This window comes from Mus caroli, chromosome 9 (genome assembly GCF_900094665.2).
Source record: "Mus caroli chromosome 9, CAROLI_EIJ_v1.1, whole genome shotgun sequence".
Classification (NCBI taxonomy): domain Eukaryota; kingdom Metazoa; phylum Chordata; class Mammalia; order Rodentia; family Muridae; genus Mus; species Mus caroli.
The window spans coordinates 85,210,934-85,236,374 of NC_034578.1; the positions used below are offsets into that span (position 1 = coordinate 85,210,934).

The following is a 25,441-nucleotide window of genomic DNA, read 5'->3' on the forward strand; positions in this document are numbered from 1 at the left end:
ATGGCGGTGGTCAAAGTAAACAGTGCCAAGCGAGGCCTGGGGGCGGAGCTGAAGCAGCGCTTGAGGGCCTTGAGCGCGGAGGAACGGCTGCGCCAGTCTCACCTCCTCAGGCAGAAGGTGGGAGAAGACTGCCGGAAGTTAACCTCTGGGGAGGGCGGGCTCGCGTGTCTGCGCATGCGCACCTCCACGGGGCGCATGCGCATTGTTAGGGGCGCGCGCTCCGCTGGCAGGGGCGGCTCTGGCTGGCCAGGGAGCTTCTGAGGGAGCTGAGCTTCCAGGCAGGTTGGCTCTTTCAAACAGAGCTATTTTGTTATTTCCAGGAAAGGCATTGTAGCCATTAGGAACTGTAGAGACTGTCGAATCACTCTCTGGTTTAATTGAAATCCATTCGCATGTGTTGAACACCTAGTAAACCATTTTTTTTTAATGTGTTGGGTAATAGAGATGACAAACATGATTGTCGCCCCTAAGGGATCGGAGGATCTAGCAGAGGAAAGAGACAAATGGAACCATTGTAGGGCTGGGGATATGGCTCAGTGATACAACTGTTCAAAAATACGCTGTATTTAATTTGTCCATACTTAGAACATACATTGAATTTGTGTCTGTTTTTCTAGGAGTTTTAAATCGCCTGTACCTTTATTTTGGCAAAACTCGACTGTGAGTTTTATCTATGGGGAGGTAACTGCTCATGCTGTGACTTGCTGCGTTCACTGCACAGCATTACACCTTGGGTTGCTGCTTCCGAGTTGGGGTTGTTTCTGGGACTTATTTTCTTGTTTTGTCTCTTTTCTTACTTCGTTTTCCTCAGCTTCCTTAAGAGTATATCCTCAACGGAATTATTTTAAAGAAAATACCTATATGATTGGCACTATTTGTAGTTGAAATGTATTGGTGTTTTGCTTGCACGTATGTAAGTCTATTATGTGTGTGTGCCTGATGTCTTAGGTTAGAAGTGGGCACCAGATCCTTTGGAACTAGACAGAGTTCAGGAAGGATGTAAGTCCCTATGTGGGTGCTAGAAATCGAACCCAGGTTGTCTGCAAGAGCAACAAGTGATCTTAAACTGCTGAGCCATCTCTCTAGCCACAATTTTTAAATATATTGTATATTAAAATATCTTCAACTCCAATTTGGTCCATATTAGTCAAAATTTAATTATCTTATTGCCATTCTGCTCAATACCTATGGGTTCCAATCTAGAGACCAATGTTTTNATTTATGCATTATATCTTGTGATTTAGTTATTTTTCTATTGCTATGAAGAGACACCATAACCATAGCAACTTATAAAAGGAAACATTTCATTTGGGCTCGCTTACAGGTTCAGAAGGCTGCTCTGTGATCATCTTGGTGGGAAGCATGGAGGCAGGCAGGCAGGCATGGTGCTGAGCACTTACATCTTATCCACAAGGTGGAGGTAGTGAGAGTCCTGGGCCTGTCTTAGGCTGTGGGCTTTTGGAACCTCAAAGCTCACTTTGATGGTTTCTGTGACTACAGAGGTGAGAAGAATGTCTTCAACATGAAGCTAGAAGGAATTCTGGCTCAACATGACTTGGTAGCTGGTGTTGGTTCAGACTTCTAGAGTCTTACACTTATTTTAGGCATATTTAAACACATCGCATTTTGGGAGAAAGTCTCCTCATTATAATTAACTTCATTCAAATTCAAAAGAGTTTGTAAATAATTATGGCTTAAGCCATACAAGGGACAAATGTAGAGATGAATTCTATAGATTGACTCCATGTGACAAGTTAAGGTCTCGGTGTAGTCTCTGTCATACAGATAGTGCTAAGGTCACCAGGTTATTAACCACCTCTGCTCTCATTTGTAAAGTACACATGACATCTCCCATAAGGATGGGCTCTACTGACTGAGAAGCAATGCTCAAGAGAGAGGTGTGGTTTGGCCATACAGACAGTTCAGAGGTCACCAGGCTATTAACTAAATTCATTCCCTGCCTTCTGGATGTAAAACAGGTTATATATCTTTCCCTTTGAAGAAACAAATGTGTGAACCTATCATGTTCATTCTCAGTCAAACTGTTACATCTTGATGACTGGTTTTCCTTTGTATCTTTCAGAAATTCTTTTTAATTAGATAATAAAAACTCTAGATTAATCTTTTGTGTCTCTTAACTACTTTTCTTATTTATTTCTTAATCTTTCTCCCTCATAGGGCCTCCTAGATTGTTTTCATTTGGGCAATCACAGTTTTAATGTCTAATGAGTAATCCTTAGGTCTCTTACTGATTCCTTTTCCTAGCAGTCTATTAATGTTTTATAGATTCAGTTATTGTTTTCAGTTTGTCTGTGAAGACTAATTAGAATTTAAAAAACATCATCTCCATCTTTTGAATTACCTGTTTGCACTAAATCATTTTTCCATTCTATTTTTTATGTTTAAAAAATCCTTCTATTTTGAATTTTGTTTGGTTTTTCAAAATAGTTGAAAATCATTGATTGGCTATGCATATTTCTGTCTTGTGGGGGTAGTGAGCCTCAACTGAGGATCTTGTACATCATAATGGATGAAACCCCTGGCCCTAGGCATTCATAAATATGCATTTATGAATGAAAGTGTGTTAGCTACAAGCTTTCCTCTGTTTTTGCAGATANTGTTTGGAATTCTAAGGGAAGAATGGAATCTGCCCACCTCCTGTGTCCATGTTTTAGTGCTGCTGTGTCTATAAATACTGGCTCATCTTCCCTCTGTCTTATAGGAATTATTATCTTCATCCTCCCTTCCTAACAGATAGCATGTAAATGGACTTGAGGAAGAAAGGCAAATGCATGTGCATAGTCTCACACTGAATTTTAGCTGTGTGTCTTATTGCTTATTTAGCTCTTGTTTTTCTACACTCTGCTGTAAAGAGACTAAGAAAAATGCTTTCTTATATAGTAAGCAGTGTCAAAAGCCTCAGACCTGCCCCAAATCCGGGTTTCCATTTGCTTCATTTATGCCAACAGCTTCTGACAGCTTCGCAGGGTGGACTTCCTTCCCTGGNCTCGCTTTGCTATGCTTTGCTTAACTTCTCTCTTCCCTTGGTATTAGATGTAACTTTGCTTTCTTCCCTTCAATCTTTCTGTCAGCTATATTTGTAAGCTGCCCTTGCGTTATCCTTCTTTCCTTAGCATGAAGGACAGGGGGGAACAGAAAAGGAGTGGACACAGAAAGGGAGTAAGGGGCCGACTTGTGAGTCTGGGTAAGTGCTTAGGACTTCATGAGCACAGCTTAGCTCCCACTGTCTGATGAGCGATTCCACTAAATGTGGATTCTTGCACTAGGAGCCCTTTGCCCCCATTTTGATGAACTCTGTGAGCACCTAATTGAATGGAATGGCACTGGTTGAGCTAAGAAACCGTTACCAGCGTGTCCTCTGTGGGAGCTTGAGGATGGATTCAGAACCGCCCTTTAGGATGCATAGGCAGTGACTGACTCAGGACTCACCATATAGACTGAAGTGTTGATGTGCATCCCTACAGATGTAGCAAAGGTTCTGCAGAGCCCAGTAAGGTTAGGTCTCAGTGGGACTTAAATGGGGGAAATCAATGGGAGAAATGTCCAATGATCCAAGGACTGGAAATTTTGTGAGATCCCAACTTCATAGAAAAAAATACCCCCCAAATCCTCGAGTAAGTCCCTGAGGTGTACTGTCAGGAACCGGAAACTGGGTTCTTATCTGGGATCTGAAGATAGACAGCTTTTCATTCCATGACTTCTTAAGGAATTTCTATAGGGTCAAGCATAGGCATAGTGGAGAGAGGAAGGAGTCAAGTATGCAATTCTTGAGTCTTGAAATAAAAGCCAGGTATCAGGATGCAGTGTCAGATCACTGCGTCACTCCTCAAAGAAGGCCGAGACAGAAGGGAGAAATTGGTAAGAGAAGTTACTAGTTTACAAAGAATACAGTCTTAAAAATTGAAATTGCCATCATTTCCCACTTAGGTGATTGNCCACAGTCAGTATCAAAATTCCAAAAGAATTTCCATCTTTCTGAGCATGCAAGATGAAGTTGAGACGGAAGAAATCATCAAGGACATTTTCAAACAAGGCAAAATCTGCTTCATCCCTCGGTACCAATTCCAGAGCAATCACATGGACATGGTGAGATTAACGTCACCTGAAGAAATCGCTTTACTTCCCAAGACATCTTGGAATATTCATCAGCCTGGTAAGGGAGATGTTCAGGAGGAGGCCTTATCCACTGGTAAGGTGTCTTTTCTCACATCCAAACACTTACCTTGGTGCATCCTCTTTCATCTGATCTCGGAAATTAGAATGGTCATACTTGGCTAGCTTGGGAGAACTGATATCTTTGTATGTTTTGATGTTTTCACTGGATTTGTTTTTCTTCTTATAAAAATCTTTTCTCCCTCACCCCTTTTGTGTATTTTGTGAGACAGGGTGTCACTATGTAGGTGAGGCTGGCTTCAAACTCTCAAAGTCCTACCTCCCCAGTGCTGCGCTCATGGGCATACACCACTTCTCCAGCTTCTACCAGATATCTTTATCAATTTTTTGGTCGATTTCCTGTATGTGTAGGAAGCTAAGGCCCAGTGCCTGAAAGGACTCACCGTGTAGCTGGGAAGGCAGAAATTTTATGTTAATAAAAGTATCTCAACTTGTACTCTACGTTAAATATAAGAGTCAAATAAAAAAAGACATTCAATCAGTTCAGGGGTTGGTCTTGCAAATGTGCACCCCCAGCATGGATTTCTTCATCATCAACCTCTTATCTCCACCCATACCATGTTTGTGCAGCAGTTGTGGCCTTTGCTCCTGTGATATAACACAAGTTGCAGTGGAGTAGAGTATGAGGCATTAGATTCTTTCAGCTGTGGTATGAGGCAGCGAACCCTCCCCCCACCCCAAGCCCCCAACCTGCACTGTTGTTTGCAGAAATGTCTGCTGAGCAGGCACACTTTCTGTTATCTCTTCACATCGCACTCAGTGCGCGGTTTTCCTTGCATCAGCAGTTTAGAAAGTGGCAAGTTTAGTGCTAAATCCTAAATCAAGCCTCACAGTGTTGGGGCAAGCCAGTGGGAGCGCAGATCATCTCTGCTGCAGCCTTTGCTGTCTACTGGTCTTCCTGGTTTGCCTTTGGTATCTCACCTTAGAAAAAGGTGAACTTGTAGCCAGAGTTGCAGTTACAGTTTCTCAAGCAAAAATTTCCTGTAAGGTATTCTTGTCTTAGGTTTACAGGATACTAAACCAGCTGGTAAGTGATAATAGAGGGGCTGTCTCTTTACTGAATTTATCCTTAAAGTGAGGGCTGCTTAGACAGTTTGATTAGCTGGGAGTTTTTCCATTGAGAATGTATAATCTGGTTCAACCACTAACAACTTGGCATAAGCACAAGGGGATAACATTGGTCCAGAAACTGAAGACTACACAGACAAGGCAGCTTCAGTGTCTCTGGATTAGTGTCCTTAGAAGTCAATCTGTCTTTGTTGAGACTCTTTTTGTGTCTACGTTACTTTTGTGTTCACTGTGGCTCATGGCAGCTTGGACCCTTCGAGCTAGAATTCCCAGCAGAAAAGAGCAAGTCTGGTTTTCTAATAGTCCCAATAAAATTCTGGTCCTAACTCTAATTGCCTGAAGTGGTCATCCCTGAGTTAATCACTATGGAGAGACACAAAATTAGTTTATTGACTCAAGCCTGCGTTGTATATAACCGTTCCTGACTGGTTTTCTGTTGTTGGGGAAAAGGACCTTTAGCTACCTTTTCAGCCTTCCTCAACCACTGTTGCTTTCTTTACTAGGACTGTGTGGTTCCTGTAGAATTATAGCAGACAGTAGGCATGGGTTTATCAAGATCTCTCACAATGTCTTTATACATATATTTAATGAAAACTTTATTATAGAGAACTTGCAAATAAGAATACCACAGAGTCATGATATGTATGAGAACAGGCCAAAGAAAATTAAATTGTGTCACAAATTTGAAAGTGGTTTTTTTCCCCCTTTGGTTGAGACGGGATCTCAGCACAAAGCCCAGGCTAGTCTTAATCTCACAATCCATATGTCTCAGCCTCGAAGGCTTATAGACCTACATAACCATCTGGCTGGTAAATATTTATTAAGCACTTAGTTCAGTGGTTCTCAATCTTCCTAATGCTGTGTGACCCTTTAATACAGTTCCTCATGTTGTGGTGACCCATAAAATTATTTTGTTTCTACTACTTCATAACTGTAATTTGGCTACTGCCATGAATTCTAGCATGATATCTAATATGCAGGATATCTGTTAGGGAACCCATGTAGAAGGGTCATTTACCCCCACAGGGATGGAGAAGTCACTGAGTGTCTGTGAGAAGTGATGGAGACCTGCTTCCCACTGGGGTAGAGTTAACTAGCTGTGGTTCTCATAGAGGTGGGCTTCTACTAGCACAATGGAAGCCCTCTCCTATGAGTTGTCCTGCATTAAACATCAAGATGTTCCACCATTCCTTGATTTCACATTCATAAATTTATTCTTTTTATATATTTCTGTTTGTAGCTAGCATGTACCCATAAAATTATCCTTGCCTCTCTTTATTAACCATCCAATTATCAGGTATTACTGGCTATTTCTTTGCTATATATTTGTGTGCATTGCATGTGTGTAGTCTATGTATGTGTGTGCACAGCTGTATGTAGAAGCCAAAGGAGGATGTTGGGTGCCCTGCTCTATCACCCTCTACCTTATGGGCGCACCACGATGTACAACGTCCCAAAGGAGGGTTTTGGGTGCCCTGCTCTATCACCCTCTACCTTATGGCTTTGAACAAGGGTCTCTCAGTGAGTTCGGAGCTAGGCTGGCAGTGACAAAGCCCCAATGTATCCTTCTCTTTNTTCCACATTATAATGCTGGGTTACATACACAACTGCACCTGGATGAACCTCATGCTTAAGCAGCAATTCAGATATTTCCCCAATCCCGCTTTGTACAATTTTTATCACCTGCTTCTGATCCCAGTGACCTTTTATCCCCAGTTGACTGGTCACACTGACTATTCCCCTAGAATGACTTTCAAACTTGTTTCCTGATCATATTGGTTTCCCTCAGATGCCTTTTTATACAGCTCACACATCTGTTAGGTTTTTTTCCTGGATACTGTAATGATCTCTGTCTCTGGCCAACAGTACTTCCTGCTGATCTGTTGTGGACAAAAGCTGGGACTTTGGCTAACTCTAAAGTCCAGGCCATTGAATGAGCCACTGTTTCCCCTTGCTTTCTGCTNCTCCCCAGTGTGGTTCCTCTCCTTCTCCCACAGTGCTCAGCTGGAAGATAGCATTTCATCGATGTTGTCGCTGAGGGAATCAGGACTGATCTCTATAGTTTTCCTCCTTTCTAACTATGACCTCTGTTCCTGAGCTCTTGTGAAGTCCAGATATCTCACCTGGAGGTGGAGCTCATGAAGCCTACCCATAGGCTATTGCCGAGATTCGGTGAGATGATGTCAGTGCTCTGTGAAAGTGCCCTTGCTTCTGTGCCTTCTATTTTGCTAGAGTTGTGTTATAATGTACACAGCCTTCTGTGAAAACGAGGCTTGCTGTTTTCTAGGCTAGAATGTGTCATGCGTTTCTTCAGGCTAGGTAATCTCGGTTCAATTCCTTACGAATTTGGCAAATGACTAAAAAGCTGAAAGTCCCCAAGAGTTCCGTTTTGTAGTGAGAGCAAAGTCGGATGATATACAGTTAAATACTACACAGTGTGTTGTCAGGAGGGATCAGTAGAACGTTTCCATCATCATTGAGTACTAAATATTTTCCCTGGCTGCTCCCAACACCCTAGTTTTTTCTTCTGTGATTCTTAAATCCTTGGCACTTAGCATTATTCCCCATGTTTTAGTAATTCTCCTTCGGAGAATATTTCTTTTTGTTCTAATAGACTTAGTCTCTATAGGGGCTAAGATTTTGGTCTAAGATACTGTATCCCTGGTACCTTCTATCATTTGGTTTATAGTATGTGTAGTCATCCAAGCAGGAAGGAAGACAGGCTAAGGAGAGAGACCAGGTGCCTTTTCCTTCAGTTATCAGATTATCGAAGCAAAAATCTCACGCCAAGAGATGGAAAAAGCTGAAGGCTGGTGCCACCCAGGGGAGGNATTTGTCTCCCACGGAGAGATTTCACACAATTCTGATACCTTTCCAGACNACCTGGCAGGAGAAACTGGAGTGGGAACAGTGATGGACAGTGACCACCCAGGGAGTGGGACTGCTTATTTACATACAACCCTTGCCTGCTATTTTTCACAGTGCCTGCCTGCTATTGAAATGTAAACCTTGGGGCTGGCAAGATGGCTCAGTAGGTAAAGGTTCCTCCTCACCAAGCTGAGGACTTGAGTTTGATCCTGGAACCCAAATGGTAGGAGAAAACAGACTCCAGCAACTTGACTTCTGATTTCCTACATGTTTGGTAACATGTGATTCCTTCCCCAGTAACTTACAGAATAACCAACCAAATGAGTAAATAGAGGCATCCTCAAAGAGTAAACATCGTGGCCAGACCAGCAGAGTTTTGGCTGGGGTGGCATTCATTGAACCTCTTTATTGATTCCTCCTTCCAATGTGGCCACATTGGATTGATCTCCTCTCTCTGTTTTGTACTGTTGTCTGTGTAATTGACCTTTTGAGGGCAGTGGCTGAGCCTGGCTTGTTTTACTTGCTAGGGCCTAGGCTCTGACCCTAATAACTTTGGCAACATGTTGATTCATACTGGAAAGTTCTCAAAGTAAATCTGAATTTATTATAAGTTCAGACAATACTAATATAGATGAATACATGATCAGTCCTTTATACATGAAGAAAACCTGAATTTAAAAACTTACAAACAATACATGGGAATTTTTTTTAAAGATTTATTTATTTATTATATGTAAGTACACTGTAGCTGTCCTCAGATACCCCAGAATAGGGCATTAGATTTTGTTACAGATGGTTGTGAGCCACCATGTTGTTGCTGGGATTTGAACTCGGGACCTTCAGAAGAGCAATCGGCGCTCTTAACCACTGAGCCATTATTTTATAGATGCTGTGATTTTTTTTATTTATATCATATGTAAAATGTCAACATTATCTCTGGCTTTGGTCAGGGCCTTCCTGCATGATGGTCCTGGAATTTTCCTTCTCTCAGGGCTGGTTTGGGAAAGTCATTAAGAGAATCATGGGATGCTGCCTGGCTGCTGATGTTGCCACACTTGCAGTGGAGACTGAGGATTGGCTTGGAGGCCTTGTGTACTTGTGATGGGTATTGTGTTAAAGGTTGGTAAGAAGCAGAAATTGTAGTTTTGTTAATGGAGTATTTAGGATCAAAAGATTGGGTTCTAGAAGCACAACAAGCCAGGCTTGCCCCCTCCCCCCCATCCCCAGTTCCTTCATGTGAAAAGCAGAAAAGAGGTTCCTCACTGACTGGCACCAGGCTTTAACCTTTCCCTCCTTGCAGCATGATATTACTAGGAAATTCTAATTCCCTGTCAGTAAGTGCTTCTGTATCCTAATAGCCACTGGATGATCACAACTGTCACGCTTTAGACTATGTCACTCCTCCCAGACGGCAGATCTTGACCTACTGCACCATGGTTCTTTCTGTGCCCTAGGGTACATTGAGATCGTTGTTATGCCTCAGGCCAGATGAAATTAATACTTCTGCTATATCTCCTCTTTTGTAGGCTGAAAAAATGTGTTAATTATTAGACTGAAAGCCAGGGATGTCCATAATCCTGGGGACCAGGCCATACTGTCTCAGCTACTTGCAGAAACTCTCTTAATGCCCCTGTTGATTTTTAAATTCTGTCTAAAAGAAGTTAGTGTTTTCTTTTTGTTTTTGTTTTGTTTTTTTGTTCGTTTGTTTTTTGAGACAGGGTTTCTCTGTGTAGCCCTGGCTGTCCTGAAACTCACTCTGTAGACCAGGCTGGCCTTGATCTCAGAAATCCACCTGCCTCTGCCTCCCGAGTGCTGTTTCTTAAAGAATGCAATATAGCTTATAATATAGCTCAGTCAGATCTGTGTTTACTAAATTCCAATAAAATACAGCGAGTTTGCTTCTGTATGAGTCCCTCTCCCTTTTGTATCATATAAATTATGTCTCTCTATACTATGCATCCAACAGTACAGTATGATTATTGCTTTAAATATTTATATGTTTTAGGAAAGAGTTAAGAGAGGAAAGGAAGCTAGGTTGATGGGACATGCCTGCAACTGCCTGCTTTTCTAGCATTCTGGAAACTACGGCAGGAGGATCCTCGTGAGTTTGTGGCCAGCCTGAGTTACATAGTGAGACTATATGTCTCCTCTAAAACAACACACACACAAAAATTCTTTTTTTTTTTTTGAATACGTAGATGAAGAAAAAGAAAGGCTAAGGTGGACAGATTTAGGATTTCATGTTTATATTTTTCTAACTTTTAGATACTTTTCAGTTTCTTTTTTTTTTTTTCATTTTATTTACTTTAGTGAGTTGTTTTGTTTTTTAAGGTGGAGTCTCTTATAGTCCATGCTGGCCTGGAATTACCAAGTAGCTGAAGATGGCCTTGACCTTGTGAGCTCCTGATTCTTTATTTCTGATCCTAGCAAGAACTTTGATTTTAGGTATCTACAACTATTCCTTGTTTATGCTATACTGGAGATCGAACTCAGGTCTTCAAGGCATGCTAGGCAAGCCCTTGTCTAACTGGATCCCAGCTCAATACTTTCTTTTAAAAAAGGATATTATTTGTTGTCATAAAGTACTAACCATATATGATGTTTATTGAATGATCTCGTCTTGTAGACTCACAGTTAGGTTTTATTCCTAACATAGTATAATAGGAAAATAACCTAGTCCAGTGATGCTAACTCTAAAGAACTTTGAAACATCTGTGCTTTGTTCAGTAGATTTATTTTCTTAACTTCCTGCAGTGGTCAGTGTGCTGACAGGCTAAGGATGCAGAGGGCCAGGGGTCCAGTGAGTAGGTGGGATGGGGAGTATCGNTGTTGACAAGGGTGATTGGTTGAGGAGGAAAGGGCTGCTCAGGGACTGGCTGGGTGAAATATTTAGGCTCTGAACACTCAGAGCTAGGGCCAGGGAGCTACGAAAAACTTCTCCTGTGGACAGAGATGTAGAAGGGCACAGAGGGAATTCCAGTGCTTCTTCCCCTCCCCAGAGACCTTCGTTTCCCTTTCCATCCCTCTCTCCTACTATCTGCCTTCCCTGTGTCTCCCCCAACTTTTTCCTTCATCTCCTTATTGTCTACCCTTTTCCTACTCTGTTTTAATCATGCAAGCAGTCAGTATTGTTGCCCTTGTTTAGCTTGCTATTAGACTGTAATATCTTTCTGATTCCTTATTCTTTTATTTTCATTCCTCCCTGTATATTAGCACAAATATAAAAATAGTTAATATTTTAATATAAAATGTTTTGGACTCATTGTTATGTCTTTTATCTTAATGGTATTAAATGCTTCATTGATCCAAGCATTATTTAAAGTTATTAACTGTTATTAAACATCCTAACCATTTTCTTATCTGTTGCCCTCGGGAAGAAGTTCCCAACCTGTGGGTCAAGACTTCTTTGGGGATTAAATGACTCTTTCACAGGGGCCACCTAAGANCACTGGAAAACACAGATATTTACATTATAATTCATAACAGTAGCAAAATTACAGTTATGAAGTTGCAACAAAAATAATTTTATGACTATGGGTCATCACAACATGAGCAAATGTATTAAAGGGTCACAACATTAAGAAGGTTGAACACATACTTTAGAACTTTTGATATTTATTAAAACTTTCTTTGTAGGGTAATGTATGTGATTATTACAGTTTTGTTGGTAATGACATTTCATTCTAACAGGAACAGAAATCCTGTGAAATCCAGTTTGAAGGAGGAGGGGGCTTATTTATTACTTATTTTTATTCAATGGGAATAGAATTTCAGTGGCATGTGATTGTTGACATTGGCCTCTCAGTTTAAGAGGAGAGTGTGGGCTACCGTTTTCTTGGCATTTCTTTTCTACTTGTGAAATGGCTTCTGCAGATCCTGCCATCACATCTGAGGTAAGCAAGAAGGGAAATGGAGCTGATGGCAGTGGTTGAATGTTAGCTGTCCCTACTGCAAGAAACTTCTGGAAACTCTTACCTCTCATTGGCTGTAATGGTAACAAAACCTATATATATATATAAGGGAAATCTGGAATTTTCCTTTACTTATTTATATCTATGCAGATTATAGAGTGGTTCTGGGCCAGTGTGGAGTGGGTCAGTTCCTGTTAGAGTTCTGTAGACTTGCAAAATACTCTGTGGGTTTTTTTGTGTTTTGTTTGTTTGCTTGCTTGTTGTCTAAGGGACAAAGTAAGCTCTGTTGATGTATATTCAGATGAATTTCCTTCCTGGGCTTGTAAATGACATCACCTAATCCGGCAGCAGCCACAGGAGGAAGAAGACAAAGCTCTGTTCTGGCTCCGTCTGTGGCTTCCTTCTCAGGGGATCTCCCCTCCACTGAAGTCAGGATGCTTGACTTCATCGATGAAAATAGCAATAGGATGAACAACTCGAAACAGAGTTGGAATTTATTAAGAAAAAATTTAATATACATTTAAACACTAGTACTGAAAGAGTGGGGTGGAGTGGGAGAAGAGGAGAGGGAGACAGAGACAGATTTGCTTTGGACAAAGACAGTGTATGCCCAGGATAGCCATGGGCATCCCAATGGAGAGTTGCCCCTAAATGACTCAGCATAGCTGTGTGAACATTCTGGTGTATTTGAAATTTACATTTTTCTGGGTCTGGAGAACTGGCTTGGCAGTTAAGAGAAGGTAATATTATTGTAGAAGNTCTGAGCTCAGTTTCCAGTATCTGACTGCATCAGGCAGCTCTGGCTCCAGAGGATCTGACTCCCTCTTCTGGCCTACCTGGGCATCTGTGCTCATGTGCACATGCCTACACATAACTAAAATTAATAAAATAAAATTTTACATTCTCAGTTTTTAAAGAGTTTTGAAGAGTTAGTAAGAATGTTTTGGTATATTTGTTCTTCTGTCAGAAACTTTTTTATTTTTATTGTAAAGATTAGGTATATCGAGTAGGATTACTGGATAATAATATAGAAACAAGTAGAAAGAGTCAACAGAATTCTTAGCATAGTATCTTCCATGTGTCCATGTGCCTCTCACCTTACTGTGCACACTTCCTTTAGTGTATTGTTAAGTGATTTTAGCCAGCGTACACTTGTTATTACTAAAGGTGGGGTTTCCTTCTTATAGAGTGTGTATATACTTCTTTTGTAGTGTATACACACACAAACACACACACACACACACACAAACACACACACACACACAAACACACACACATATTCAGGGAGAGAGAGAAAAACAGAGAGAGAGAGTGAGACAGAGAGAGAATGTTAGTTTTGTTTGTTTTTGTTTTTGTTTTTCTTTTTCCTAGATAGCTCTGATTAGTTTGCAAGTCACCATTCTTTTTACCCTAGGCTCCCCAGAGCTGTGATTAAACACATGCTAACATAGCTGATTACTCCATTATATTATAAAGTGTNTTTCCCCTATTGTATAGAGAAACATACCAGCATAGTCGTAAGTTTTTAAATAGAATCAGGAATCTCTGAAAGAATTTCAGAATTATACAACATTTCTTAAATTTCATGAAAACAAACATTGAAGCTCTGGTTTGTTGGTTTTTGTTTTTGTTTTTGTTTTACTGTTTAATTCATTTTTATTATTTTTATTAGATATTTTCTTTATATACATTTCAAATGCTATCCCGAAAGTTCCCTATACCCCCCCTTGCTCCCCTAGCCACCCACTCCTTCTTCTTTGCCCTGCCATGACCCTGTACTGGGCATATAAAGTTTGCAAGACCAATGGGCCTCTCTTCCCNGTGATGGCTGACTAGGCCATCTTCTGCTACATATGCAGCTAGAGATATGAGCTCTGGGGGTACTGGTTAGTTCAAATTGTTGTTCCACCTATAGAGTTGCAGACCCCTTCAGCTCCTTGGGTGTTTTCTTTAGCTTCTCCATAGGGGCCCTGTGTTCCATCTTATAGATGGCTGTGAACATCCACTTCTGTATTTGCCAGGCACTGGCAGAGCCTCATACGAGACAGCTATAACAGGTCCCTTCAGCAAAATCTTTCTGGCATATGCAATAGCGTCTGGGTTTGGTGGCTGATTCTATAAGATGGAACACTCTGCCAGAGCCCCAGTTCTTCTCTTCCTCTCCTATAGTAGTTGTTTCTCTTTATTATTGTAAAGAAGCATGTAGTATAAAGTCCACATTTACCTTTCTAAAACACCCAGTCCATCAGTGCTAAGTACATTCTGTTGTGCAACAGCTCTCTTAAGATTTCCATTTGGGGACCTGAAACTGTGCAGTGAGAGATGACACCCTTGCCCCAGCCCCGAGGCAACCACAGTTCTTCCTTCCTTTCTGCACTTGATGTTAGCCAAAAGACTGAGAAGTGATCTTTCCTTTCTGAATTTGACTGCTTTACATATGCATAAGTGGGGTTGTGCAGAACTTACCTTTCTTTGGTTCTCTGCTTATTTCTTGATTATGTCACACAGAAAGAGTTAACCTTAAAGTTCTAAGAATCTTTAACTTAGATTTGAAATACATCTGAGAAATTGAAGTTTTTTCTTTCTCTCTTTTTCTCTCCCTTTCTTTCTTTCCCTCTTTCTCTCTTTCTATCCTTCCCTTACTCCCTCCCTCCCTTCCTTTCCTCTTTCTTTCCTTTTTTTTTTTTTAAGGTTACATACATAACCAGAGGAGACTCAAGATAGAGAAAAAGCATAAGAAAATCTTTCACTTCTTCCCACTTTTATTTTCCTGTTTGGACAATAAAATACATGACTACCATTCATTTGACTATGAATGGTAGTGAGTCTCCCTCAAACTCAGTGCCAAAATAACACAAAGGAATGCCATTTGGATTAAGATAATACCATTTCTGAACTTTTTTTTCCTGAAAATAATTTGATCTCCCCCTAACTTAATATTTTTTTAAATCTTCTAAGATAGGATGAACTGAAGGACTGATTTTTCTCTGTTTTTAAACCCTAAGGGAGATGCCCAAGGCAAGGGCTGGCACTCTTCACTGTGAAAGAGCAGGTAGTAAGGATCTGGGGCTTAGTGGCTGATACGCATGTTCAGGGACTGGCTATTCCATTTTAGTGGCTAAAGTGTGGCTGGGTTCCAGTGGCTATGGGTTGTAAACCAGTGTAGTTGAAGAATCTGAGGAGATGGCTGTGGAGATGCCTCAGTGGGAAAGAGTGCTTGCTTCCCAAGCCTGAGGTCCCAAGTATAACCTCCCAGCACCCAAGCAAAAAGCCAGGCATGCCATTGGAGTGCTGTGGGAATGTGGAGACCAAAGGATCCCTCGTCTTTACTCTACCTCAGAAGAATCAAGCAGAGAGTGAGAGAACATTAGATGTCCTTCTCGGGCATACCCATAGGCACACAAAATGTGCCTGAAGGGGTGAATACGCATGCACATTACATACATACATACATACATACATACATACATACATACATATGTATATGCATTTACTAAAAGAAAATAGCTGTACTCTGTTTTTGCCCCACACCCACACAGAATTGGTTCACCTCTTCCCACTTTGGCTCTTGCAACCAGCTTTGTATCTTTCATACATAGTTACGATTGCTGTTCATAGGGATAGCAGAGATGGTCATGCTTTCTAATCAAATAATGTTGGATTATTGTTACTTGTTATCTTAATATCTATATCATATTTTCAGATAAAGTGTTAGCCAAGATATAATTACATTTTTAAGTGCTTAAGAAAATAACGTGCTTTGAAGGTTGTCTCCTGAAGACTAGAATTTTAGAGCATTAATACACACATATATATTACATGCATGCACACTATACATACATACATACATGCATACATACATACATATGTATGTATACATATGTATGTATACATATGTATACATACATACACACACACAGAGACATTTACTAAAAGGAAATAGCTGTGTTCTGTTTTGTGTTAACTTTCCTTGGGAAGGTGTGAAACAGCAATAACTTAACCCAGATGTAGCCCTAACAACAAATCCACCCTCGACCAACATGGTAAACCCATGAGTTTGTTTATAGGAACGTGGGTAAGGGGTTACTTTCAGAAGAGTGGGTAGCCCCCAAACGCAACAGCTGCATCACTGCGCAGTCCTACCCCATCACAGATGATGGTGTGCAGACTCTGTCACAGAGTTCCACTTTCAGTTAACCTCCTCTCTTGTTATATACTGCAGCATCTCCTAAGAGCACTCACAGCCAATTTGTGGGAAGGAGTAATGGCCAGAATCCCAGATGAGGATCCTGTAGTCTTCCTTCTACTCCTTCTATGAGGGAAGGGGGGAATAGCTCTGTTACAATTACTGTAAATTTGCTTTCATTATATATTTGTTCTTATTTTGCTACCATGGTTATGGGCCAAAGTCATCTCTACTCCATTACACCATTGGGACAGTCATTTTTGTCCAGATAAAACTAACAAAAACTCAGTATTTTTTGATCATAAAGATGAGACATAAAGTAAAAACTAAAAACAACCCATCTCCATGCCCAGAACTAACTACTCACCATGTTCAAACTAAGACTCACCATGTTCAAACATTGCTGGATCTGTTTGTTAGCATCTACTGGACTCAGTCTTTTTCACTTAACAATTGCTACAAGCCCGTAAAAGGTGGCACATTACAGACTAAAGGGTGAGCTGGAGGGTTAACCTTTGTACTTTAGTGCAGTGCCCCCACTCCTGCCCAGCAGCCCTTCCAGCTGCCATCCTGCTGGCACCATAGACATACTCTTTCTACTCCCACGCCCTAAGATGTTGGATGGCCAGTGTTCCCTAGCAGTTACTACTTACAAGCTGCCAGTCCTTTTACTGGCCCCTTTATTGAGTTTCTTTTTGCAGTTTGTGTGCCATCTGTGCACATGGTGGCCCAAGCCTGACTAGTATAGGTACTGTATTCCATATGACTGAGCTTGCTTCCATGGCAGATTTAGTATATATTCTTTGTCTGCCTTATCCTCCAGCAAGAGGCTCTCATCCTTCCCAGCCCTGGAGTCTCCACATCACTGGCTATATGACTTTGTCAAATTACATTCTGTCTTTGAATCTTGATTTTCCCATTTGGAGAAAGCAGATGATAATGTGTCTTGTGGGGTGTGTGTTGCAGGTGATGTAAGGATGTGTCTATGAAGTGGGCAGTATAACTTAACAGTGAGCATCAAGTATCAGTGGCATTGGTCCTGATTTTCTTATAGACACTTCTCAGAGGATCCTCTGTAGAAGGAAAGGTGCTTTGTAGCCACAAGGAGTAACATCTTTCTAGAGCCACCATTTCAGAGAGCCTGCATGGCTCATGCTCTGCTCCTGGCTGGAGCATCTCTTGTAGATGGCTCCTGTGTGTACATTTCTATCAGACAGCAGGTGGTGGTAGAGAGTTAGGCTTGCTCTTGAATGGGGTTTGTGCAAAAGAAAAGTCTAAATAACTCTGTAAAGTTGGTATTTGTCCCATCTTAAGAAGAGGCTGGGTTTCAAGGAGAGCTTCAGTTGCTTAGAAGTTTCTAACAACTCTTGGTTGATGTGGGGTTTACACCCAGTGATCTGTGTGGAGGCCAGGGCACTTGACTGGTTGCGAGTCTTCTAGGCTCTTGCCTTCACACAGAAGGTTGATATTTAAGAGAATTTCACATTTCTGGCTCTGTGTACCATGTGATAAAAAGTCACAAGTAGTAATGTGAAGGTGTACTGTCCCCTTTTCACACAGGCCCTTCTATTCTCGTTATTCATCTCAGAGGCTGTCACTTTTCTATGTATTCTTCCTGGGGCAGCCTCACAGGAAGGTACAGGCATTACAGAGAGAAGGGTGACTGTTTTCACAGGCCATCTTAGTTTGACTTTTGGCCTTGGGAATTTTTAAGCTGCTATGCTAGGGTAGAAGCTNTTGTGCAGAAACACTCAGCACTTATACCATATGCACTTCTAGTTTCTTCTGTGTTTCAGCTCTGCCCAGAAGAACCTAAATCCTCGTCTCCATTGACTGTAGAAGAAGGTTAGGGCACAGAGAGACATCAGGGTTTACATGAGAGAAGTGATTTGGCAGAAACACAGAAATTCTTCCCCTGTAAGGGACATATAACAGACAAACACACAAAAGTGGGTGAAGGCAGGTGCTCGCTGGCCTTAAGTCATGGTCTCCATTTCTACCACTATGCATATATGGCCCTGATCTAATTATTTCTTCAGGGATGCAAAACCCTGCAAATCTCAGTGGGTACTCTCTGGATCCCAATCCATGTCTGTAACTACTTACCTCGTTTAAACACAGTGTTTATGGGATTAAATAAAGCCTTGCATTCATAATGTACTTAGGCTTTCATGGAAGGCATAGATAGACTCTCATGCTGTGATCCACATGGTATTAGCAGAATGTCCCCTTATACCCAGGAGTACATTTTACCTGGTGTTGTATGGTTGGGCTACTGCCCTGGTGATGAATATTGATTCTGTATTTTAATACAAGCTTTGGTGCCCATGTCAAAGCAAGAATGTTAACAATGCCAAAGTGAGCAATCAGGTGCCATCCTGTCTTCAGATGTATATGATTCTACACTAAGATTNCCAAAGGCTGGTACATGTTGAGACAGAGTGAAAATGCCTTTGTGGTGTAAATATTTTTAATTACCTGCTTTCATTAGGTGATTTAGTTGATTAGTTCTTTCTGGGTTATGGGTTTCTCTTTTTTCTTAATTTTTATTACATTTGTGTGTGTGTGTGTGTGTGTGTGTGTGTGTGTGTGTGTTGTATGGAGTCAGAGGACAATTTTGGGGAGAGTCAGTTTTCTCTACCATGTGGCTTGATGGCAAGCACCTAAACCATCTTGCTAGACCAGAATATTTTTTTTCAAAACCATTTATACCTGAAATCAGAAGTGGACTGTGTCTTATTGCAACCCNTAATTGGTTTTGTTTATTATCTCATGTGTGTTTCATTGTTTTCCCCTTGAGGAGCAAGCATTATATGTCAGTCTGCTCAACAACAGCCAGTATGAGTTCAAAGTATTGATTTCTGAGTTCATCACAAGAGCTGTCATGAGGTACTGGCACTGTGTTTTGTTTGGGATTTCCAATTCTTTGTGTCCTGAAAGCATGGTTGATGGACATGTCTGAGTCTCTGCAGTCACTTGTATGACTTCAAGAGTAGGCATACAGCCGTTAAGTTGACATTTCATGTTACTACGTTAGGGACACTTTCCATCATAATGTGTTTGTTTTTAGGTGAAGGTGGTTTTGATTGACGTTTCATACTTGATAAGTGATAGTGCTAAGATTTCAACCTGGTAGCCTGTCTAGAAGCCTGCACAGCCCATCTCTCAGAAAAATGGTGGGGACGGAGTGAAGTTCTTCTACAAAAAGCCTCACTTGCATTAAGAATTCTACAAAGTTTAGAGTTTATGTGATTATGGAGAGTTGGTATGCTGCAGATTTATAACTAAATTATTGCCCAGTGAAATCCTTTTGTAACAATGTATTAACAAACTACTAGCTTGCACCAACCCAAAGGCTAGGAGTGCCCCCAGATACCACCTGAAGCCTATTACTAATTCCCCAGTTTTTCTGTCACTGAAATATTTTAGAAAGAGCTGAGCTATAAGGAATCCTAGAAGAAAGGAAGGAAGGATTCCCACTGCTTATTGGACTCCAGGGCAAGAGCTGCTTACTGCATCGTGATTTGACAAAAGAACTGCATGGCAGCTTAAGTAAGGCTTGTTATATGACCATTGCTATATCAGATGAGGTGGCCTTGGGATTGNAACACAGATACCCAGGCAGACAGTCACAAGTGGGCTTGTGAGACATGGATCCATTGATGTAACTGATGTCACAGGAATACAAGGGAAATGATGTGGAGGGTAATGCCCCAGAGACTAGGGGAGGTTTTGCATAGACAAGGAAAGACATCTTGGATGTTATCATTAAAGGTGATATACTTACTCAATGCACTTTTTGGATATTTTTCTTTTCTTTTGCTTGCTTGCTTCCTTCCTTCCTTCCTTCCTTCCTTCCTTTCTTTCTTTTGTAATTGTTGATGGTTTTTGAGACAGGCTCTCATGTAACCCTGGATGGCCTTGAACTCTATGGAGCCAATGATGACTTTGCATTCCTGATTCTCCTGCTAAAATTACAGGCTGGAATTCCATATATGGTTTACCATGTCTGTTTTCAGGCAGTGCTGAAGATTAAACATAGGAGTTTTCACAGTGGGTAAACATTCTGTACCTGAGCTCTATTCCCAGTCCTGTTAAGTGCTTTTGAACAAGGGAGAGCCAGGAAGAAGCCTGCATTTTAGGAAGTGGNATAATCAGCTGAACTTTCTGGAGGAATGGTACAATCAGAACCACAAGATGAGAATCCTGGCCCTAGAGCAGAGGGGTGACTGCACTAAGTCATATTTTCGAATCTCCTAAAGGAGAGTGTATTGAAGATGTGATCAAGAAATGCAAAATAAAGAGAATTAAAGGGAGGAGAAGAATGCTAAGAATGGTGCCTGTTGAACCCAGAGCAGGGGCTGTGTGTATTTCTTGGGCTCCATCACTTATTATCAGGGTCAGGGCAGAGATGGTCCAGTGGCTGATCAGGCTCCATAGTGGAGACCTCTGTCCCTGGAGTCTGTGTTCAGGGTGTTGTCAGAGACATCGCTGTTATCATACTGAAAATGATGTTCCCAAGGGTGAGCTAGATCTTCAGAACTAAGGTGAATATAAGCATGCATAAAGTCCCCTTTTATCTTCTCTAAAAGCCTATTTCCTAGGGTTCCTTTTGCTGGTGAAGAGTCCACAGCTCTGCTTGCTCCGATCTTGTGTGTGTCCCTACAGCTCTGCTTGCTCCCATCCTGTGTGTGTCCCTACAGCTCTGCTTGCTCCCATCACATGTTTGTCCCTTACTGTAACAGTTATCTTCTTGCCACCTCTAAGGGATGTTGTTCTTACCCTGTTCACCTTTGACCTCTGTTCTTATTTCAGAAACTCCTTCTATATCACATGACAGGATGGCAACTGTAGCCTCTGGATCAAGTCTGGTCCTCTACCTATTCCTGTAAATAAGCATAGCTAGTTATTCATGTATATATTATTGCTTATGGCTGCTTTCACAGTACAAAACTGACCTATGGTTCACAGTGTCTCATAGCATAAATTATTTGTCCTTGGCTCTTTATAGAAAAAAAATTCAACACACCTAACTCTGGCTCTTCACCTACACTTTCCTTGCTCTCTCTTTGGCTGAAGCCTGAGGCAGGAGGAATACATGCATCAGTCAGTTCTAAGGGAAGACTGAAGTAAGAAGCTCTGCTCAATTTCACTGGGAGTTCTAGAGGAACTTCATTCCTTTCTCCATCAGTTCAAAAATAGTGCCTCATATTTCTTAATTCAAAGAGAACGTCTCATAATAAATGCAATTATCTTGGACTGTACATAGCAGTGGAGCTCATAAGCATGATCTGATTTAATGTTTGTGACAGCAGGTGAACAAGCAGATTTGCAGGTGGTAATGTGGAAAGCACAGACTGGAAGGCTACTCACCCTGATCCCACAGCTAGGAAATAGCATGGGCCTTGCCCCTTACCAGCTGCCTTCAGAGGAGGCTGCTCTTTCAGAGCAATACCAAGTAATGGGAAGAAGAAAGACTGTAAACAAATGTAGGGTATAAGGCTGGTGCAGTTTTCCAAAGGATAGCTTTGCAGTTTTGAATGCAAGAGAATTGTGGAACTACACCTTCCCCAGCAAGAACAAATAAACAATAAAGTGTGGCTGTGCAGAAGAACTGACTGACACGGAGAGACCTCTGCCTGAAGGCCTTGTTGCCATCCTGATGAGTGGAGCTAGTTAGCTCTCCTTGTTACATTTCATTCCAGCCAGGCTTGGGAGACAAGAGTGGAAGGATTAACTGAAATCAGGATTATGTTGGGCACTATGCTAATGTCTTCTGTTAATGAGCCATTGCTGATTGTAAATCATGTAGGAAGAATATGGGTGAAGAAGGAAGGCTTTTCTGTTCTTCCTACTGAATTTTGCTTTTGTGGTTCATTAGGGTGTGTCTAGGGTCATGCTCTAGTATATGTGGCATGGGAAGCTTGTTGAGCCCATACCTGATTTACTTGTCCCACTGATTTCTTCACTGGGGAAAGGTGACATTCAGAAGTACTGTTACGGAAATGTCAAGAGTCCCAGATAGGTAAGTAGGTAGGGTAGATAAGGTTGTGCATGTGTATATGTGTGTGTGTGTGTGTGTGTGTGTGTGTGTGTGTGTGTGCTCACACATGTATCAGGCAGTACAAGAGGAGAAAAGGGAAGAAAAGATGGGGGCAAGCCACAGAAAGAACTTCAGGGATAACAGCAGATGGGTGAAGCCAGTAAGGAATGCAGTATACATCAGAAAAGCACTAAGATTCAAACAGCAGAAGTGGGAACATACTAGAAAGGACTTTCTAAGTCCTAAGTACGGGAACTGGGGCCACAGTCAAGTGCACAAATAGTAGAAGGGATTTGGGTGGAAGCAGTTCTATAGGCAGGGACTCAAAGGCCAGCATCCCAGGTAGAATGCCAGGACCTCTGCAGGGCAGTTTCAGGTCCCTGAGTTACCCAATGGCCCAAAGGCCATTCTCACTTCTGCTTAATAGCTATAGAGTTTCATGTTTAACTAGTGGCCATGCGAGGATAGACTTACTCATAATGTCACTTCTTTAATCCAAATATATTTACCTTAAACTTATTGAAGTCGGAGGTGCCATGCCAGGATTGATCTGTCTGAAGATAATGTATTCATCTTTCAGGGTTTCTGTGCTCTAGCAGTCTATTAAAATTCAAGCATGAAGGATGGCTTGGAAAAATATATGGCCTGCAAGGAAAATTGCTGGCCAGTCGAGTGGACAGAGACATATACACTCAGCTCTACAAGACAGACTCTAGGGAGAAGCAGCCCAAGCCCAGGGAGGAGCAGGAGCAGCAGCAAACTTGATCCCAGCGTGAGGGCTGAGAATGGCTTTCCTTGACTCTTTCTCTCCTCTGCTCTCTTCCTCCACCAGCAGGAATGTGATGGCTCCAGAATTCTGCCTTTTTTTCTGTATGAGTTGGCGCTGGTAAATATCCCGGCTGTTCTGTTGCCGTACGTTTTGTTGCTTTGCTTGTATAGTTTATTTTTTATTATGTTAACTAGTAACCCATATGAGATGTTACCTCTTAAAATTTTAGGTCTAGAGTATACTTATTTTTGCCATAAACACAGTGTCATAACAGACCGCTGGAACTTTTCCATCTTGCTTGGATGAGATGCTGACTTATCAAATAGTATATTCCCCTGCTCCCTGACAAATAGCATTCTACTTCCTGTTTATAAAGGTTTTCCTCTTCTAGATACCTAATATGAGCGGAGTTATACAGTGTGTGTGTTTATATGATTTTATTTCCATCTAGCACAGTGTCTTCTTGGTTCATCCCTGTCCACTATTACAAAATTGTCTTCAATTTTGTGGCAGATTAATACATTACCATATGCATGTGCCATGGTTTTGGTTATTTGTTTGTTTTGATCAGTTGTTACTCTGGTGGACATTTCAGCTGTTCTACATTTGGGCTATTGGGTACACTTCAACATNAAGATGGAAGTGTAAAGATCTGCTGAGATCCTGATTTCAGTGCTTTTGGATAAACACCTAGGAGTAAGGTTTCTAGATCTTATGGTAGTTCTACTTTTAATTTATTGAGAACTCCATGTACCATTGTCCTTGCATTTGTTCTTCCACTGCTGGAGAAAAGTGCACACCTGTCATCTCTTATTCCTTGCCACAGTCTTTCTGCCCCATATGAGACTGCCGCTTGCCCCTTCCCTGCTCACTATCCTGCTACCCTTCTTTTGGCTTCCAGGANGTAACTTGACTCTTGACACATTCTTAAAAAGCCCATGTCAAGTCAAAATACGCCATGACCAGGACTTCTCACCCAGCTAAATTTACTTATTCTCTACTGGAGTCTCTAGAGCCTTTGCTTCTGTAGCTTTGGGACAATTGATAGAGATGTCATCTTAGCCTGATGTTACATGTTATTTTAACTGAACTGTCAGCTCTGAAGGCAAGGACTCTGTGTCCTCTCTGAAGATTTTACAAAACACCTATTCACATGTGGAGAGGCAGAAATCATAGTACATATGTGTGTTACAGTTTAGAAGACAGGAACTTTAAGTTAGTAGCTCTGGAAAGGTAAAGAAGACCCTTGGCAGCAAGGTCCAAATGCACAGGACACTGTCCAATACTATAGAGATAAATTAATGGGACAGGGATAGAAAGGAAAGATCAATGACATCGCCTTCTTATTTTTTTAAACAAGCTGGTCTTGGAATAGACAGGCAGGCTTAGTGGGTTGGGTATGACTGCACCTGAGCTCTTCAGTGTGGGATGTCAGCAGGCAAGGTGAACATGTACATGGCAGGAACAGGAAATGGGGTTCACCTCNTAGGAAGTCATCAGCTGCTTGATGCCAGCACTACTCTATCAGAACATCCTACTTCTAGCATCCTGAGCTAAGAGTCCTTGGCTTCCAGCCATGGTCTGCCATGCTAGCAGTGCCATCAGTGTGCTTAGCCCACACCGAAGCTTTAAGTCTGAGCCTTCCCTTGCCTGTCAGTGGGAGGGAATGGAAGAGGAGTGGGCCTTGTGGATTGCATGATACTCTTAACAGCTGTGGTATAGCTCCATCCTTTCTGTCTTCCCTGGCCTTCTCACATCTCTCCATCTGTCATGATCCCANGGTACTGGCTCCCAAACCAGAAAGGTGTGGAGAATCAGCTACATGCTACAGTTAAAGGAAGGTCTGAGGTCTGCCCACAGAGAGTCCTCTCACTGATGTGGACAAGGCTAGGAACCTGCCATTTCTATAGAGGCACACCAAAGGACTGCAGAAGGATGGATGCAGGACTAACAACATTGCTGAAGAATTATTTCCTTTGTCTAACTTGTTTTTATTTTTTCATTATTTCACAAGGATTATATCCTCTTTTTAAAAATGGGATAATGATTGATGTTAATAGAAATAACATGCTATCCTGAAGCAGTCTTGTAGTAACCATTGATACTCCAAGTACATTTCTGTTTTCCACACGTGGACATGACCTCATCTTCCTTCCTGGCCTCGGGTTTGACAAAGATGGCAACCGGCTGGGGCGGGGTAAGGGGTACTATGACACCTACCTGAAGTGCTGCATACAGCATCAGGAAGTGAAGCCCTACACCATGGCTTTAGCTTTTAAAGAGCAGATCTGTCCCCAGATCCCAGTGGATGAGCATGACATGAAGGTAGATGAAGTCCTTTATGAAAATTCCCCAGCATCTTAAGTTACAACACGGTGGCTACACTTACTGCTCTGTCCATT

General features: G+C 41.6%; 1 protein-coding gene across 4 annotated transcripts; it reads left to right on the forward strand.

The window, feature by feature from the left end:
• Nucleotides 1-25,441, forward strand: Mthfs (methenyltetrahydrofolate synthetase). Of its 4 annotated transcripts, none has more exons than XM_029481630.1 (3): nt 1-117; nt 3,949-4,210; nt 25,171-25,441. In XM_029481630.1, the coding sequence occupies exons 1-3, from the start codon at nt 1-3 to the stop codon at nt 25,401-25,403; spliced, it is 612 nt and encodes a 203-aa protein (XP_029337490.1). In that variant the 3' UTR covers nt 25,404-25,441. The 4 variants fall into 4 exon arrangements, with proteins under 4 accessions (XP_029337490.1, XP_029337493.1, XP_029337492.1 ...); XM_029481633.1 differs by lacking the exon at nt 1-117 and adding an exon at nt 224-282; XM_029481632.1 differs by lacking the exon at nt 1-117 and adding an exon at nt 1,520-1,558.